At 47.8% G+C, this 15,183-nt stretch overlaps 1 protein-coding gene across 1 annotated transcript in view; it reads right to left on the bottom strand.

The window, feature by feature from the left end:
• MX2 (MX dynamin like GTPase 2) overlaps positions 1-15,047 on the bottom strand; it is a 37,314-nt gene extending 22,267 nt beyond the window's left edge. The window contains exons 1-3 of the mRNA XM_049785621.1: positions 14,970-15,047; positions 10,668-10,860; positions 9,383-9,520 (exon numbers count right to left, since the gene is read on the bottom strand). Of these exons, the coding sequence (XP_049641578.1) occupies positions 9,383-9,520; positions 10,668-10,860; positions 14,970-15,047 (409 nt within the window). The remainder of the gene's footprint in view (positions 1-9,382; positions 9,521-10,667; positions 10,861-14,969) is intronic.
• Positions 15,048-15,183: the final 136 nt, after the last annotated feature.

Raw genomic sequence — 15,183 nt, 5'->3', positions numbered from 1 at the left:
CTCTAGAGGGCTGGACACAGGGACTTGCCTTTCCCCAAGTCCGGCAGAGGGGACAGATCCCTGAGTAGAAGGCTCAAGCCAGGGACAGGGTCATAGGTGGCTTGGGAGAGGGGTCACCTCGAGGACTGAGACCCTCCTGCCCAAGGACTTCGGGGAGAAGCTGATGGCAGGCCCTGGGCAAATCTTCAAATGATTTCAAAATGTGCACCGTCTCACCCTGAGGCCTCTACAGAGGCCTGACCAGGACCATCAGTCAGGAATAGTGTCCCCCACACCTGCAGAGAGTGTGGATGCAATGCTCATGCCCAAGAATGTCCCGTTCCTGCTGTCGTAGGTGCCTGAATAAAGAAGTGACTGGCCATCTCTCCCATCTAACCTTTTTGTTTGCCCGTTGCTTGCTCTCAGCTGCCTGTTAACCCTCCATGTACTGTGGGGAGCCTAGCTGATGAAACCTGGGACATAGGACACCTCAGTAATTCCTAATCTGGTCACCCACGTGACCAAAAGGCCCATGCCTTGAGAACAAAGGAAATAGACAAAAATAAAGTAATTCAGAGCAGCCCAATATATCCAGCCAGAAAGAAAAATATAGAGTTTGCCTTTGTGTTAGCAAACATTATTAAGAACTCTGTTTGAATCTTATGCCTTTTAGTAAAACGTGCTCAGGTCTACCTCTTTGCCCCTCCCTATTACCTGCCCCAATTTATGCTAATGAATGCTTGTAACTGTGATTGGTGTAAAATTTGTAACACCCCTGACGTGTTTCAGCCCTTAAAAGCTGATCCCCCAACAATAAACTTCCCTTTTTGAACAGCATGCGTTGTCTTGAAGGCTTCTGTTACTAATTTCTCTAGTTCTTCTTTACAGGTCGGTTCTGCTTGAGTGAACCCACTAATAACTAGCAACTTTCATTTCCACACCCCCGCGGGTCGGGGGACTCCCACAAAAGTTGCAGGTTGCGCCCACGTGGGAGCTCGAGTTACAGAATCTGATCGGGTGGCAGAGTGCGACAAGTCCGGAGCTGAATTACGTCAGGTAAAATAAATTAAAGCAACGTAATTTAGTAGTCTAATACCTAGGTGAAAAACCGCCACCCCATTACAGTCCCAGAGTAAAAATGGGGACCAGTCTGAGCAAAGGAGCAAAATTTATTAAAGGTATACAAGAAGTACTTAGAAGTAGAAATATAGTAATTGAAGAGAAAGATTTGTTGAAATTCTTAATGTTTGTTAATAAAATTTGTCCTTGGTTTGCTATTACTTGCCCAAAAATAGTTTCCAGTACTTGGGATCTAGTTGGGGCAGAACTCACTAATCATTTTAACACACATGGCAGTGAGTCTGAGAAAGAGATTATACAACAATATTGGGATCTCCTCAAAAGCATCATAGTAAAATCTGCTTTTGACCCTAAGAGCTTGCAAATTGTGAAAGATGCCCAGGAGCATTTGGAGCATGCCTCCAAACAATGCTCACACCCCAGTTCCCGCTCCAGCTCATTTTTGCATATTGATTCCCTTTCTCCCCCCCCCCCCCCCCGAGGAGCCTTCTTCTCTTATGCAGAAAACTCTTTATCCCTCTCTCCGAGCGGCAGCCTCAGAGCCCCCTGAGGAGAAGCAGGACTCAGAGGAAGAAACTGAGTTACAGGATAAAACTGATCCCTACCATGGGAATGCAACCTCTCTTCCCTCACAGCCCCCCCTGTATGATTTGCCCGCACCCATAAAAATGCCTCTTCCAGAACCCGATAATCCTTTATTGATAGAGATTCGACAGCTCAGACAGCAAATTGCCCAGCTTCAAGCTACAGATCCATCATCTCCACATTTTTTGTTCCCCGTCCATGGTCCGGACGGGGAGGACTGGGAGGAGGAGGGTGAACTCCCCTCTTTACCCCTTGGCAGATCCCGCACGAGGGCGCAGGCCAGGCAAGAAGCAGCCGCAGCTGCTGCTGCTGCTGCCACTTCAGCAGCTCCAATTCCAGCTGCCAGAGCCCCCCAACACCCAGCCCAGCCGGACAATGGCTCCCTAGACCATAGTCCCGATCAAGCAGAACCCCCTGACATTCCTGAAGTCCCTATCAGACGGCCACTGCGGCAATACAAGGCCCTCGACAGAAAAGACCTCAAAGAACTTTTTACTGCAGTCACCTCCTATGGCCTACATGCTCCATACACCTTGTCTTGCCTTGAATCCATCGGTGGCGGCGGCGCTGTTCTGCCAGCCGAGTGGCGAGATATTGTTAGAACTGCTTTGAAAAATGATGTTTATGTTTCTTGGGAAGCTGATTTCCTATTAAGATGTCAGGGTATTGCTGCAGGAAATGATGACCTTTATGCCCGCATAGCAGGAATACCCCCATATCACATTCTTAAAGAACAGTGTAAACTCCCTAGAAGCTTGCTTGCAAACACGGCTCTCGCTGCCCTACGAGCTTGGAAGTCCCTTCCCCGGGCTGGTACCTCTACTGCCCCGCTCTCTCAGATAGTGCAGGGCCCAGACGAACCATACAATTCTTTCATTGCCCGCCTTTCAGAGGCTGTGGAGCGTGTCCTGGGCGTCACCGCCACAGATGCTGATAGTACTCTGGTGAAACAATTAGCCTTTGAAAATGCTAATGATACCTGTAAGAGTATCCTTAGGAACAACCTGAAAGGAAAGTCCTTGCATGATATGATAAATCTCTGCCGCGAGGCAGACCCCTTTGTTCATAAGATCGCCAAAGCCCTTGTTGCCTTTCAAGGCCAGAACAAAGGAAAAACCTGCTTTCAATGTGGTGCTCCGGGCCATTTTGCCTCCCGCTGTCCTCAGCGGCAGACACCGGTGTTACAAGCAGGTAACACTAATCCCCGCCCTTCTCTTTGTCCCCGCTGCTGCCGCGGCAGGCATTGGGTTTCAGCTTGCCGCTCAGTAATTGATTTAGAAGGGAATCCACTACCACAGGTACAGGGAAACGGGCCACGGGGCCAGCCCCGGGCCCTGAAACACATTGCATTCCAGCCGGCCACGGGGATCAGCCGGCACAATCCACCGCAGCCAGCCTTCTCACAGCAGCCCCAGTTTGCGGCACTCTCTCAGACTTCAGCTTCCGAGGTCCAACCGCTGGTGCCAAACGGTATGTTGCCCCCCCAGCAACCTCCCTTGTCAGGGCCTCCCCAGGGAGTGCCGGCCTCGATCTCAGTGCAGCAGCCCCAAAGTTATTAACCCCTGAGGATGGTGTTCAGATTATTCCAACAGGTATTTTTGGACCCCCACCTCCAAACACCTTTTTTATGATTATTGGCAGAGCCTCTGCCACAGTGAAAGGCCTCATAGTACAACCCTCTCTGGTGGACAATGACTACACTGGAGAAATTATGCTATTGGCTGTCGCCCCCTACCACCCAGTTCAAATTGTTCCTGGCCAGCGCATTGCTCAGGCCTTACCTCTCCCTATGAATGTGCAGTTTCCCGCCCTCTCCCACGGTCTCGGGTCTACCTCCCCTGGCTCCTCTGACATTTTTTGGGTGCGCGCCATGTGCCGCATTCGCCCGCCTTTAACCCTTACCATCTCGGGTAAACAATTCACAGGCCTCCTAGATACCGGTGTGGACACCACGTGCTTTTCTCCCCTAGACTGGCCTCCTGAGTGGCCCACTGCTTCCATCTTTGACAATGTTTCAGGGATAGCTGGCTCCGTCAAAAGAGTTCTTGTCAGTGCCAACAAACTAGTTTGGCAGGATGAGGATGGTGACACAGGTCTCGTCCGTCCTTACATTATTCCCGACTTACCCATTAATCTTTGGGGTCGGGACATTATGGGACAAATGGGTGTTTATGTTATAAAGTGTAAAAATCCTGTTGTATTACAGCAAATGTTACAACAGGGCTACACACCCTCCAAAGGACTGGGAAAAAATTTACAAGGTATCACTCAACCCATTACCCTTTCGCAAAAATTAGATAGGGCTGGATTAGGTTTTTCGCCCCCTGCTCAAAATTTTCAGTAGAGGTCACCGCCTCTCCTGCACCCCCGGCAGATAAAATAACTTGGCTTGATGATAAACCTGTCTGGGTTGGGCAGTGGCCCCTAACCAAAGAAAAATTGGCTGTGGCTCAGCAACTTGTGCAGGAGCAACTTAATGCTGGCCACATAGAATCTTCCACCTCCCCGTGGAACACCCCTATCTTTGTTATTAGAAAAAAATCAGGCAAATGGAGACTTTTACATAATCTTAGAGAAATTAATAAAACCATGGTGCCTATGGGGGCTACTCAGCCTGGACTTCCTTGCCCCTCAGCTGTACCCAAAGGAAGCTATAAAATTGTTTTGGATCTCAAAGACTGTTTTTTTTCCATCCCCCTGCACCCCGAAGACTGTAAGCGTTTTGCCTTTTCGGTACCTTTAACTAATTGCGTGGGCCCCAACCCTAGATTCCAGTGGAAGGTCCTCCCCCAAGGGATGACTAACAGCCCTATGCTCTGTCAAAAATATGTAGCATCCATTATAGACCCATTTCGAATCCTTTACCCCTCAGTTTATATCATTCATTTTATGGATGATATTCTGTTAGCTTGTGCTGATGACTCACTTGTCCTACACACTGCAAAAGAACTCGTTTTTGCTCTGCAACATCGCGGATTTAAAATTTCTGAGGACAAGGTCCAAATTCACCCCCCTCAACTTTTTCTTGGATTTGAACTGCTTCCCAATCAGGTTCACACCCAGAAAGTACAACTTCGTACCCACCACCTAAAAACCCTTAATGATTTCCAACGCCTCTTAGGTGACATCACATGGCTGAGACCTTACCTACAGGTCTCCACGGGTGACCTGAAGCCACTTTTTGACATCCTTCAGGGCAATTCTAATCCCACCAGCTCACGCCAACTAACCCCTGAGGCTTCCAAAGCCCTTGCCATTGTTAACACCGCCATTCAAAACCAGTTTATTACTTATTATGAGTCCTCTCACCCCCTTTTCCTCATTATTTGCCCTACTGCCATTGCACCCACAGCTGTTTTGTGGCAGTTCGCCCCACTTTACTGGATCCATTTGCCTTCCTCCCCCGATAAAGTTTTAGCCACCTACCCCCACCTAGTGGTGCGGCTTTTGATGCAAGGCTGCACAGCCTCTCTGAAACTTTTTGGCCGCCAACCCACCAAGGCGATTATTCCCTATACGAAATCTGAATTGCAATGGCTTATGGAAAATCAACAAGATTGGGTTATTTTTGTGACAGGTTTTTCAGGAACTCTAGATAATCACTATCCACCTAATAAATTGCTTCAATTTTTGCGCCTTCACCCAGTAGTTTTTCCTAAACTTACTAAATTTCAACCTATTTCTAATGCCTCACTAGTATTCACAGACGGCAGTTCTAACACCATGGCCGCATTTAAGGTCAATGGCATCATTCACCAGGTCCCCACCCAGTACACTTCGGCCCAGCTTGTAGAACTTGCTGCTGTCCTCAGGGTTTTTCAGGTTGTCCCAGAGCCCTTTAACTTGTACACTGATAGCTGCTATATTGCAGCCTCCCTTCCCCTGTTAGAAACAGTTCCTTATATAAAACCTTCCACCCCTGCAACTGTTCTTTTTTCTAAAATTCAAGAACTCCTTTTGCTGCGCACCAATCCATTTTTTGTTGCCCACATTAGAGCTCACACTGGCCTCCCTGGCCCTTTGGCTGAGGGCAATGACTCAGTTGACCAGGCTACCCGTCTTTTACCTGTCTTTAATCAGCCTGACTCTTTACAGTTGGCGCAACAAGCCCATAAGCTACATCACCTTAATGCGCAAACGCTTAGGTTAAAATATTCTGTCACCTGGGAACAGGCTCGAGAAATTGTTAAGTCATGTAAAGCTTGCCTTTCCCTCTTGCCTGAACCTCACACCGGAGTTAATCCTCGTGGCCTTACACCTGGAGAACTCTGGCAAATGGATGTTACTCATTATTCTGCCTTTGGCAATCTTAAGTATATTCATGTTGGGGCCGGGCGGTGGCGCTGGAGGTAAGGTGCCTGCCTTACCTGCGCTAGCCTAGGAGACGGACCGCGGTTCGATCCCCCAGCGTCCCATATGGTCCCCCAAGCCAGGAGCGACTTCTGAGCGCATAGCCAGGAGTAACCCCTGAGCGTTACCGGGTGTGGCCCAAAAACCAAAAAAAAAAAAAAAAAAAAAAAAGTATATTCATGTTACAGTAGATACGTATAGTGGTTTTATTTGTGCCTCTCTCCAAACAGGAGAAGCCACCAAGGATGTCATTGCTCATCTTTTACATTGCTTTACTATTGTTCCTGTCCCTACGGTCATTAAGACTGATAACGGTCCAGGATATATTAGTTCCAAATTCAAGAATTTTTGTGCAAAATTTGGTATCACCCTTAAAACAGGAATTCCCCTAAACCCTCAAGGCCAAGGCATTGTTGAAAGAGCTAATCAAACTTTGAAAAATACACTTTTTAAACTCACTTCAGAAAGCGAGAATTTGTACTCTCGCAAAGGCAAACACCGCCTGCTTTTGAATCATGCACTCTTCGTGCTCAATTTTCTCTCCTTGGATTCCAGCGGCCGTTCAGCGGCTGATCGACTCTGGCACCCCTCCACTCGTGAGAATTTTCAGCAAGTGCTTTGGAAAGATGTTCGTACAGGACAATGGCTTGGCCAACACCCTGTTCTCATATGGGGCAAAGGTCACGCCTGTGTTCACAACCCAATCACCTCTGAAACGCGCTGGCTTCCTGATAGGCTGGTCAAACTCCATAACCCTCCCAGGGGTAACGCCCCTGAGAATTCTTCTGTTTCCCTTTCAGGTGCCGCTCCTGACACTTCCCCAAGGACACCACTGGCTGACAATCCTTGCCGCAGCACCTCAAAAACTCTCCCTCTCCGAGCTCCTCTTGAATCTCCCTTGCAAGACGATGACAACACCCCTGGTTCCTTCCCCTCCCCTTTTGACTTTTAGTTCTACAATGGTGCCGGAGACATAGCCAACTCCCCTCCCACCCATCCCCTGACCCATCCTTAAGTAACCCTTTGTGCCCTCACCATGGGTGCTGAGGAACAGTGAGCCACCCCCAATCAATTTTGCCACGACCTGGCCCGTTCACCCATTCCCCAGGACACACTGGCGACAACCACCTTGACGAGAGAGCCAGCGCCCCCCGCTGTGACCTGCCTACCTTTAGAGAATTTTTTTTTCACTATCCCCTTTATGCTTGTCCCGGCCACCACCGTAACCGCACTTCATTCCAAGTGCGGCAATCGCTCTAGTATTTTTGTTTGAAAATTTTGGAGTTGTGCAACCACTGCCAACACGGATTACAGTGTCTCATAAAATTGGATCCTACAAAGAACCTTGGGCATCCGGCGATCTTCTGGCATCCGTGAATGTCAGCTCAACCTCTCCCACGCCACGAGCTCTTCAGAACTCTGCCTGCTTCCCCACCCTTCCAGCCCATGCTGTCCTCCGGACCCCCCTCCTCTTCTCAGCTCATCCTTGTCATGATCAACGCCTCCGCCCAGACGCCTTCGGTACCTGCTATTCACCCACCTCACCGGCCTAAATTGCTGCCTTGACCTGCCTTACTTCACCTACGACACCAACCTTCTGCGATGCGGTATGAAGCTTCAACAACGTGGCTTAACTTTAAAACTAGTGGTGGGACTTGAACTTTGCCCCTTGGTACCCAATATAATTCCCCCTATTAAAAATTGTAATCAAATTCTTGTCGTTGATTTCTCCTTTCAGTTCATAATTGCCCCCAATTTAACGTTTTTTGCCTGTTTCACTGGTTTATCTCCCCCATTGTTTTACATTTGTTTCTTTAGTCCTAGAACTACTGTGTTTTGGTTGTTTTAATGCCTAAATTGACTGTTAAATCAAAAATTGCCTTATTACCTCTTAAAAATAACCTTGTCTCTCTCCCGCTGCAGTATAAAAACAAACATTGCCTCCACCCCAGCCTTATTGGAAGGCCTGGGTGTTACTGGTGTAAGCACAAAAAATTTATTCATTGGTTCATACTCTAGAATCTGTTAATGCCTCATAACTGTTGTTAAAAATGTTTACAAACTTAGAAGAAGTTTACACTACTTAACTGTTGAATCCCTAGCAGTATTAGAGCAGAAAAACTGCCGTGGTTTAAATTTGACTTTTTTTGAGGGAGGGGGAAATTTGTGTCATACTTAGAGAAAAATGTTGCTTTTTAAAATAAACTTGGCTTAGCTAGAGATAGCATTAGACTTGTGGAGGAAAGTCTAGAGGATAGAAATTGACAGAAGGATTTAGATGAGTCCTGATATAAAAATTGGTCCTCTACCTCATCCTGGCTGTCTAAGCTGCTACCTAATTCGGTCCTTTCATTGGCTTTTTGCTATTTTTTCCTTTGGCCCCAAGGCATTCTGTCGCCTCACAAGTTTGTTAAAAATCCGGTTACTGAGATTGCCCTAATGTTCAGTATAGGTCCAATATCAGTGGCTCTCCTAAATGCACCCCGAAGGACTTGAAGCCATGGATATACCTCTGAGCTTTAAAGAGTTTTGAGTATCTGGCTAAACGCCCCTGCTTGCTCTGCTCCTGGCTGTGGAGATGCCCATGACGGGGATAGTTTGGTGCCAGTGTCTGGGTGCAAACATGGCATTCCTAATATTTTGCGCGCAAAAACTTTTAATTTGGTCTCTTGTTGCCATGTCCAGAACTGGAAGCCCACCAAATAACCTAAGACAGGTGACTCCACCCACTTTGCTCTTCTTCTTTTATTATTTACAGGAAAGGGGGAACTGTGGGGAGCCTAGCTGATGAAACCTGGGACATAGGACACCTCAGTAATTCCTAATCTGGTCACCCACGTGACCAAAAGGCCCATGCCTTGAGAACAAAGGAAATAGACAAAAATAAAGTAATTCAGAGCAGCCCAATATATCCAGCCAGAAAGAAAAATATAGAGTTTGCCTTTGTGTTAGCAAACATTATTAAGAACTCTGTTTGAATCTTATGCCTTTTAGTAAAACGTGCTCAGGTCTACCTCTTTGCCCCTCCCTATTACCTGCCCCAATTTATGCTAATGAATGCTTGTAACTGTGATTGGTGTAAAATTTGTAACACCCCTGACGTGTTTCAGCCCTTAAAAGCTGATCCCCCAACAATAAACTTCCCTTTTTGAACAGCATGCGTTGTCTTGAAGGCTTCTGTTACTAATTTCTCTAGTTCTTCTTTACAGGTCGGTTCTGCTTGAGTGAACCCACTAATAACTAGCAACTTTCATTTCCACACCCCCGCGGGTCGGGGGACTCCCACAAAAGTTGCAATGTACCATCAGCCTGTTTATCCCTTTCCTTTCCTTCTGTTTCTGCTTGTCTCCCATTGTCAGTTTCCCAAGGCACTGGGAGGAACACATACCTCTACAGATCTCCCTCTCCACCTGGGAAGGATGGTCTAGCTTCAGGTGGGTGTCCCGGTAGCTCACTTGCCCGCTCCATGTGCCCCCAGCTGGCACCTTCTTCAGCTTCAGCACCAGCGGGCACCTGGTCACAATTCCTGAGTGACAGAGCCATGAGCCCTAAGCTTTCTTGGTGAATCACACCGGTTTTCCCTCCCCAGGGCCTGTCCAGGGCCTCATGCCCATAGCCTGGACAGAGGATTGAGTGCTTGGAATAAAAACTTTTATATGGCCTCCCTCTGGGGTACATGAAAGAGACAAGGTTCAGATGGGACTACCCAGGGACTGGATAGATTCTTCCCAGGGAAGGCTCAAGTGAACCCATGAGGTTTGGAGGAGATCCCACCCTTGGAGTTCTGGGCGTCCTGAGGAGGCAATGGGTGCCAAGAAACAGGACCATATATCTCTGACAGGGCTCAGCAGACCCTATGGGGAGCAGGGGATTGAACCTGGATCAACTGGGTGCAAGATATGTTTTAACTCCTGTACTATCTCTCTGCACTATTGCTCATTCCATCTGAGATTTATTTATTTATTTTGGTTTTTGGGTCACACCCGGCAGCGCTCAGAGGTTACTCCTGGCTTCATGCTCAGAAATAGCTCCTGGCAGGCTTGGGGTACCAGCATATGAGATGCTGGGATTCGAACCAATGACCTTCTGCATGCAAGGCAAACATTTTGCCTCCATGCTATTTCTCCGGCCCCTGAGATTCATTTTTTTAAGGATAATGTGAGCTTTCACACCATCATTATAGCAATTTGCTGTATGTGTGTGTGTGTGTGTGTGTGTGTGTGTGTGTGTTTGGGCCCATAACACCCAGTTATGCTGAGTTCACTCTTGTGGACCATATATGGTGTTGGGGATTGAACTTGATCCTGAAGTGCATCATCCACTGTACAATCCCTCCTCCCCTATTCTGTGTGTCCAGTGATGGTGCTGGGGCCTGCACCCAGGACCTCACACGAGCTGGGCAATTGCTCTTTTTCAGAACCACCTTGCACCCTGCTCACAAAGATTATGGGAGAGAAGCCAGGAGATTCTCAGAACTTATGGTCAGGGCCAGGTCTGGCATCAAGTAGTTAGAGGGCAGAGGCACACCCCCACCGAGGGGGGCTGCATTCAGCTTTGGACCATAGCTGGCCAGGGTCTAAGGGACACTTGGAGTGCACTGGGCCTGCTCCCTTTATTTGGATTAAGCTGTCCTATCTGATTTCCATGAGTCGTCTGCATGTCCCCATACTTACCACTGCCCCTGGGCAAGGCTACCCCTGACAGGGCCTCCAGCACCGAGCTCTTTCCCGAGCTCTGGTCCCCGATGACAGCAATGGAGGGCAGGGCCAGGTCCTGTTCCACACCCAGAGCCCGCAGGGAGTCGATGAGGTCGATGCAGGGACGCATCTTCTCCTCATACTGGCTGAACAGGGTGTTCTTGGGATCCTGCAGGAGGCAGCATAGACCCCTAGTCTCAGTGCCCTGCCCTCTGGCCCCACTGTGAGCAGGAATGTGGGGTCTGGAAGGACACATGGGTGGAGGAAAGGGTGGGGTGGGCTGGGTTGATGGGCGTGGCCAGAGATGGATATGCCTAATTGGATGGGCATGCCAGAGAGCTGGGCATGGCCAGAGAGCTGGGTGTGGCTAACTGGATGGGTGTGTCAGAGAGGTGGGAGTGGCCAAAGATTGGGCATGACTAAATGATGGGCGTGGTTAGAGATGTGACTAAATAAATGGGCATGGTCAGACAGCATGACTAAAATGTAGGTGTGACCAATAGTAATAAGAAAGAAATGGACATTAAGAAAACAACCCCATTCACAATAGTGCCACACAAACTCAAATATCTTGGAATCAACTTAACTAAAAATGTGAAGGACCTATACAAAGAAAACTATAAAACTCTGCTCCAAGAAATGAGAGGACACGTGGAAATGGAAGCACATACCCTGCTCATGGATTGGCAGGATTAACATCATTAAAATGGCAATACTCCCCAAAGTATTGTACAGATTTAATGCGTTCCCTCTAAAGATACCCATGACATTCTTCAAAGAAGTGGATCAGGCACTTTTGAAATTCATTTGGAACAATAAACACCCTAGAATAGCTAAAGCAATCATTGGGAAAAAGAATATAAGAGCAATTACTTTCCCCAACTTTTTTTTTTTTTTTTTTTTTGGTTTTTGGGCCACACCCTGTGACGCTCAGGGGTTACTCCTGGCTATGCGCTCAGAAGTTGCTCCTGGCTTGGGGGACCATATGGGACGCCAGGGGATCGAACCGTGGTCCGTCCTAGGCTAGCGCAGGCAAGGCAGGCACCTTACCTCTAGCGCCACCACCCGGCCCCCCCTTTTTTTTTTACTTTTTTTTACTTTCCCCAACTTTAAACTGTACTACAAAGCAATAGTTATCAAAACAGCATGGTATTGGAATAAAGACAGGCCCTCAGATCAGTGGAATAGGCTTGAATACTCAAAGAATGTTCCCCAGACATACAATCACCTAATTTTTGATAAAGGAGCAAGAAATCCTAAATGGCCGGGCGGTGGCGCTGGAGGTAAGGTGCCTGCCTTACCTGCGCTAGCCTAGGAGACGGACCGCGGTTCGATCCCCCGGCGTCCCATATGGTCCCCCAAGCCAGGAGCGACTTCTGAGCGCATAGCCAGGAGTGACCCCTGAGCGTTACCGGGTGTGGCCCAAAAACCAAAAAAAAAAAAAAAAAAAAAAAGAAATCCTAAATGGAGCAAAGAAAGCCTCTTCAACAAGTGGTGTTGGCACAACTGGCTAGCCACTTGCAAAATATTGAACTTAGACCCCCAGCTAACAACATGTACGAAGGTTAAATTCAAATGGATGAAAGAGCTCGATATCAGACCCAAAACCATAAGATATATAGAACAACACATAGGCAAAACACTCCAGGACATTGAGACTACAGGCATCTTCAAGGAGGAAACTGCACTCTCCAAGCAAGTGAAAGCAGAGATTAACAGATGGGAATATATTAAACTGAGAAGCTTCTGCACCTCAAAGGAAATAGTGCCCAGGATACAAGAGCCCCCCACTGAGTGGGAGAAACTATTCACCCAATACCCATTAGATAAGGGGCTAATCTCCAAAATATACAAGGCACTGACAGAAATTTACAAGAAAAAAAATCTAATCCCATCAAAAAATGGGGAGAAGAAATGGACAGACACTTTGACAAAGAAGAAATACAAATGGCCAAAAGACACATGAAAAAATGCTCCACATCACTAATCATCAGGGAGATGCAAATCAAAACAACTATGAGGTACCACCTCACACTCAAGAGATTGGCACAACAAGCAGTGTTGGCAGGGATGTGGAGAAAAAGGAACTCTTATCTACTGCTGGTGGGAATGCCATCTAGTTCAACCTTTATGGAAAGCACTATGGAGATTCCTCCAAAAACTGGAAATCGAGCTCCCATACGACCCAGCTATACCACTCCTAGGAATATACCCGAGGAACACAAAAATACAATACAAAAATCCCTTCCTTACACCTCTATTCATTGCTGCACTATTTACCATAGCAAGACTCTGGAAACAGCCAAGATACCCTTCAACAGATGAATGGCTAAAGAAACTGTGGTACATATACACAATGGAATATTATGTAGCTGCCAGGAGAGATGAAGTCATGAAATTTTCCTATACATGGATGTACACGGAATCTATTATGCTGAGTGAAATAAGTCAGAGAGAGAAAGAAAAATGCAGAATGGTCTCACTCATCTATGGGTTTTAAGAAAAATGAAAGACATTCTTGCAATAATAACTTTCAGACACAAAAGAGAAAAGAGCTGGAAGTTACAGCTCACCTCATGAAGCTCACCACAAACAGGGATGAGTTTAGTTAGAGAAATAACTACGTTTTGAACTATCCTAATAATGAGAATGTGCGAGGGAAATAGAAAGCCTGTCTAGAGTACAGGCGGGGGTTGGGTGGGGAGGAGGGAGATTTGGGACATTGGTGATGGGAATGTTGCACTGGTGATGGGTGGTGTTCTTTACATGACTGAAACCCAAACACAATCATGTATGTAATAAAGTTGTTTAAATAAAAAATTTTAAAAAAGAGAAAAAAATGTAGGTGTGATTAAATGGTGGGAGTGACCAATTGGCATGGTGAGTTGGATGGGTGTGGTCAGAGCTGGGCATGGCCAGAGATGGGGGAGTGACTGGTGGGAGAGGCTGGTTTAATGGATGTGGTTAGGAATTGAAGTGGCTATATGATAGACGTGGGCAGATAGTTGGGGTGGCTGGAGAGTTGGGTCAAAGGAGGGTTGGGTGGGCATTGTAACCCCATCCCCCATTCGTCCTTTGTAACCTTACCTATAAGAAAGACCTGCCCATTTCTGGGAGGAGTCTTTAGGAAGTATGAATAGGATTACCTGAAAGGCAGGAGGGAGATTTGCAGGAGGAGTTTGGAGATGGAGGAATTTGGTGAGAGATTCAGCAAGGGAGATGGATGGAGACAAGGTATAATGCAGGGATAGCTGAAGAAAGCATGCTTAAATGATTAGCCTAGTGGCTAGGGCCATGAATAAAGATGATATCTCCTGAAACCTGCCTGTGAGCCTTCCTTGCCGCTATCCTGTACTGCAGACCTGCAGCCTGGAGCGGGCTGAAGCCACGTGGCCCGAGCTGGAGCAGAAGGGCCCCTCCATTCATCCCATCACCATTTATTTAATGCAACAGGCATGGCCAGAGATAGGCATGGCTGAGTGGATGGATGAGGCCAGGGGAAGGTTGGGCTTGGCCAGAGAACCTGGCATCACCGAGATTGTGATTCTTTGGGGTCCCCAAAGACCCTGGCCCATCCTGTTGCTGTTTCCCCTGTTCACTTACATTTATGATGACATCACGGTTCCCAGGAGTGGGAATGTTCTTGCACCTGAAGGACAATATTACCAACCACCCAGCCCAGGTACCTTCATTGTTGGCAGGACATTGTGTGAGGACAAGGCGGTGGGACCATCTGTCACTTGATGCAGCTGCTATGGCAATGGGTGTGGAGATGCCACACACACACACACACACACACACACACACACACACACACACACACACACACACACAAACACAGCATCAAACTTCCACAGGACCCCAGGGATTCCATCAGGCATCTCCCCAGGAAAACAAGAAGCGCTGATCCACTGATCGGAAAGGAGGCGTGCACAGCTGTATTCCGGGAAGAGATGAAATCCTGCCCTTTGCTACCGTGTGGGCAGAACAAAAGTCACGCGAGGGAAATAAGTCAGCAGCAGGAGGAAGTACAATATAGGGTTATGTGGGGGACACAGTGAAGCGAAACGAGGACCAGAGGCAGGACAGGTTGCAGCAAAACCTGATTATAGGACTGGCTGCTATGCTGTGGGACGTTGAGGTTTTGCTTTGTTCCCTGACAGTGATTTGGGGGTGCTGGGGGAGTGTCTGATGAGCAGAGAGAAGGTACGAGAGGTGGACTGGTGTGAAGGGAGAGCTGGGAGTCACCTCTCCTGCCTGGGCCTCTGTCCTACTTACCTTGGTCTCTGGGGCACCCTTTTGCCCCCCTGTGTTGAACTGCTGGTGTCCTGGGTTTAACTGCTGGTGCTGACTCATGGTATCCGTCCTTTTCTGGGGGTGTCAGGAGAAGGAGTTGAACCTTGCCACTGAGACGCTGAGATATTGCTGAGGCCTGGGGTCTCCGATTTTCCTGCAGGGTGAGAGTACACCTGTGTCTTGGCTGTCCCCTAGC

This window comes from Suncus etruscus, chromosome 13, assembly GCF_024139225.1.
Source record: "Suncus etruscus isolate mSunEtr1 chromosome 13, mSunEtr1.pri.cur, whole genome shotgun sequence".
Lineage (NCBI taxonomy): Eukaryota > Metazoa > Chordata > Mammalia > Eulipotyphla > Soricidae > Suncus > Suncus etruscus.
Note: the sequence above shows the minus strand (reverse complement) of the source record. Positions and strands in the feature narration are given on the sequence as shown.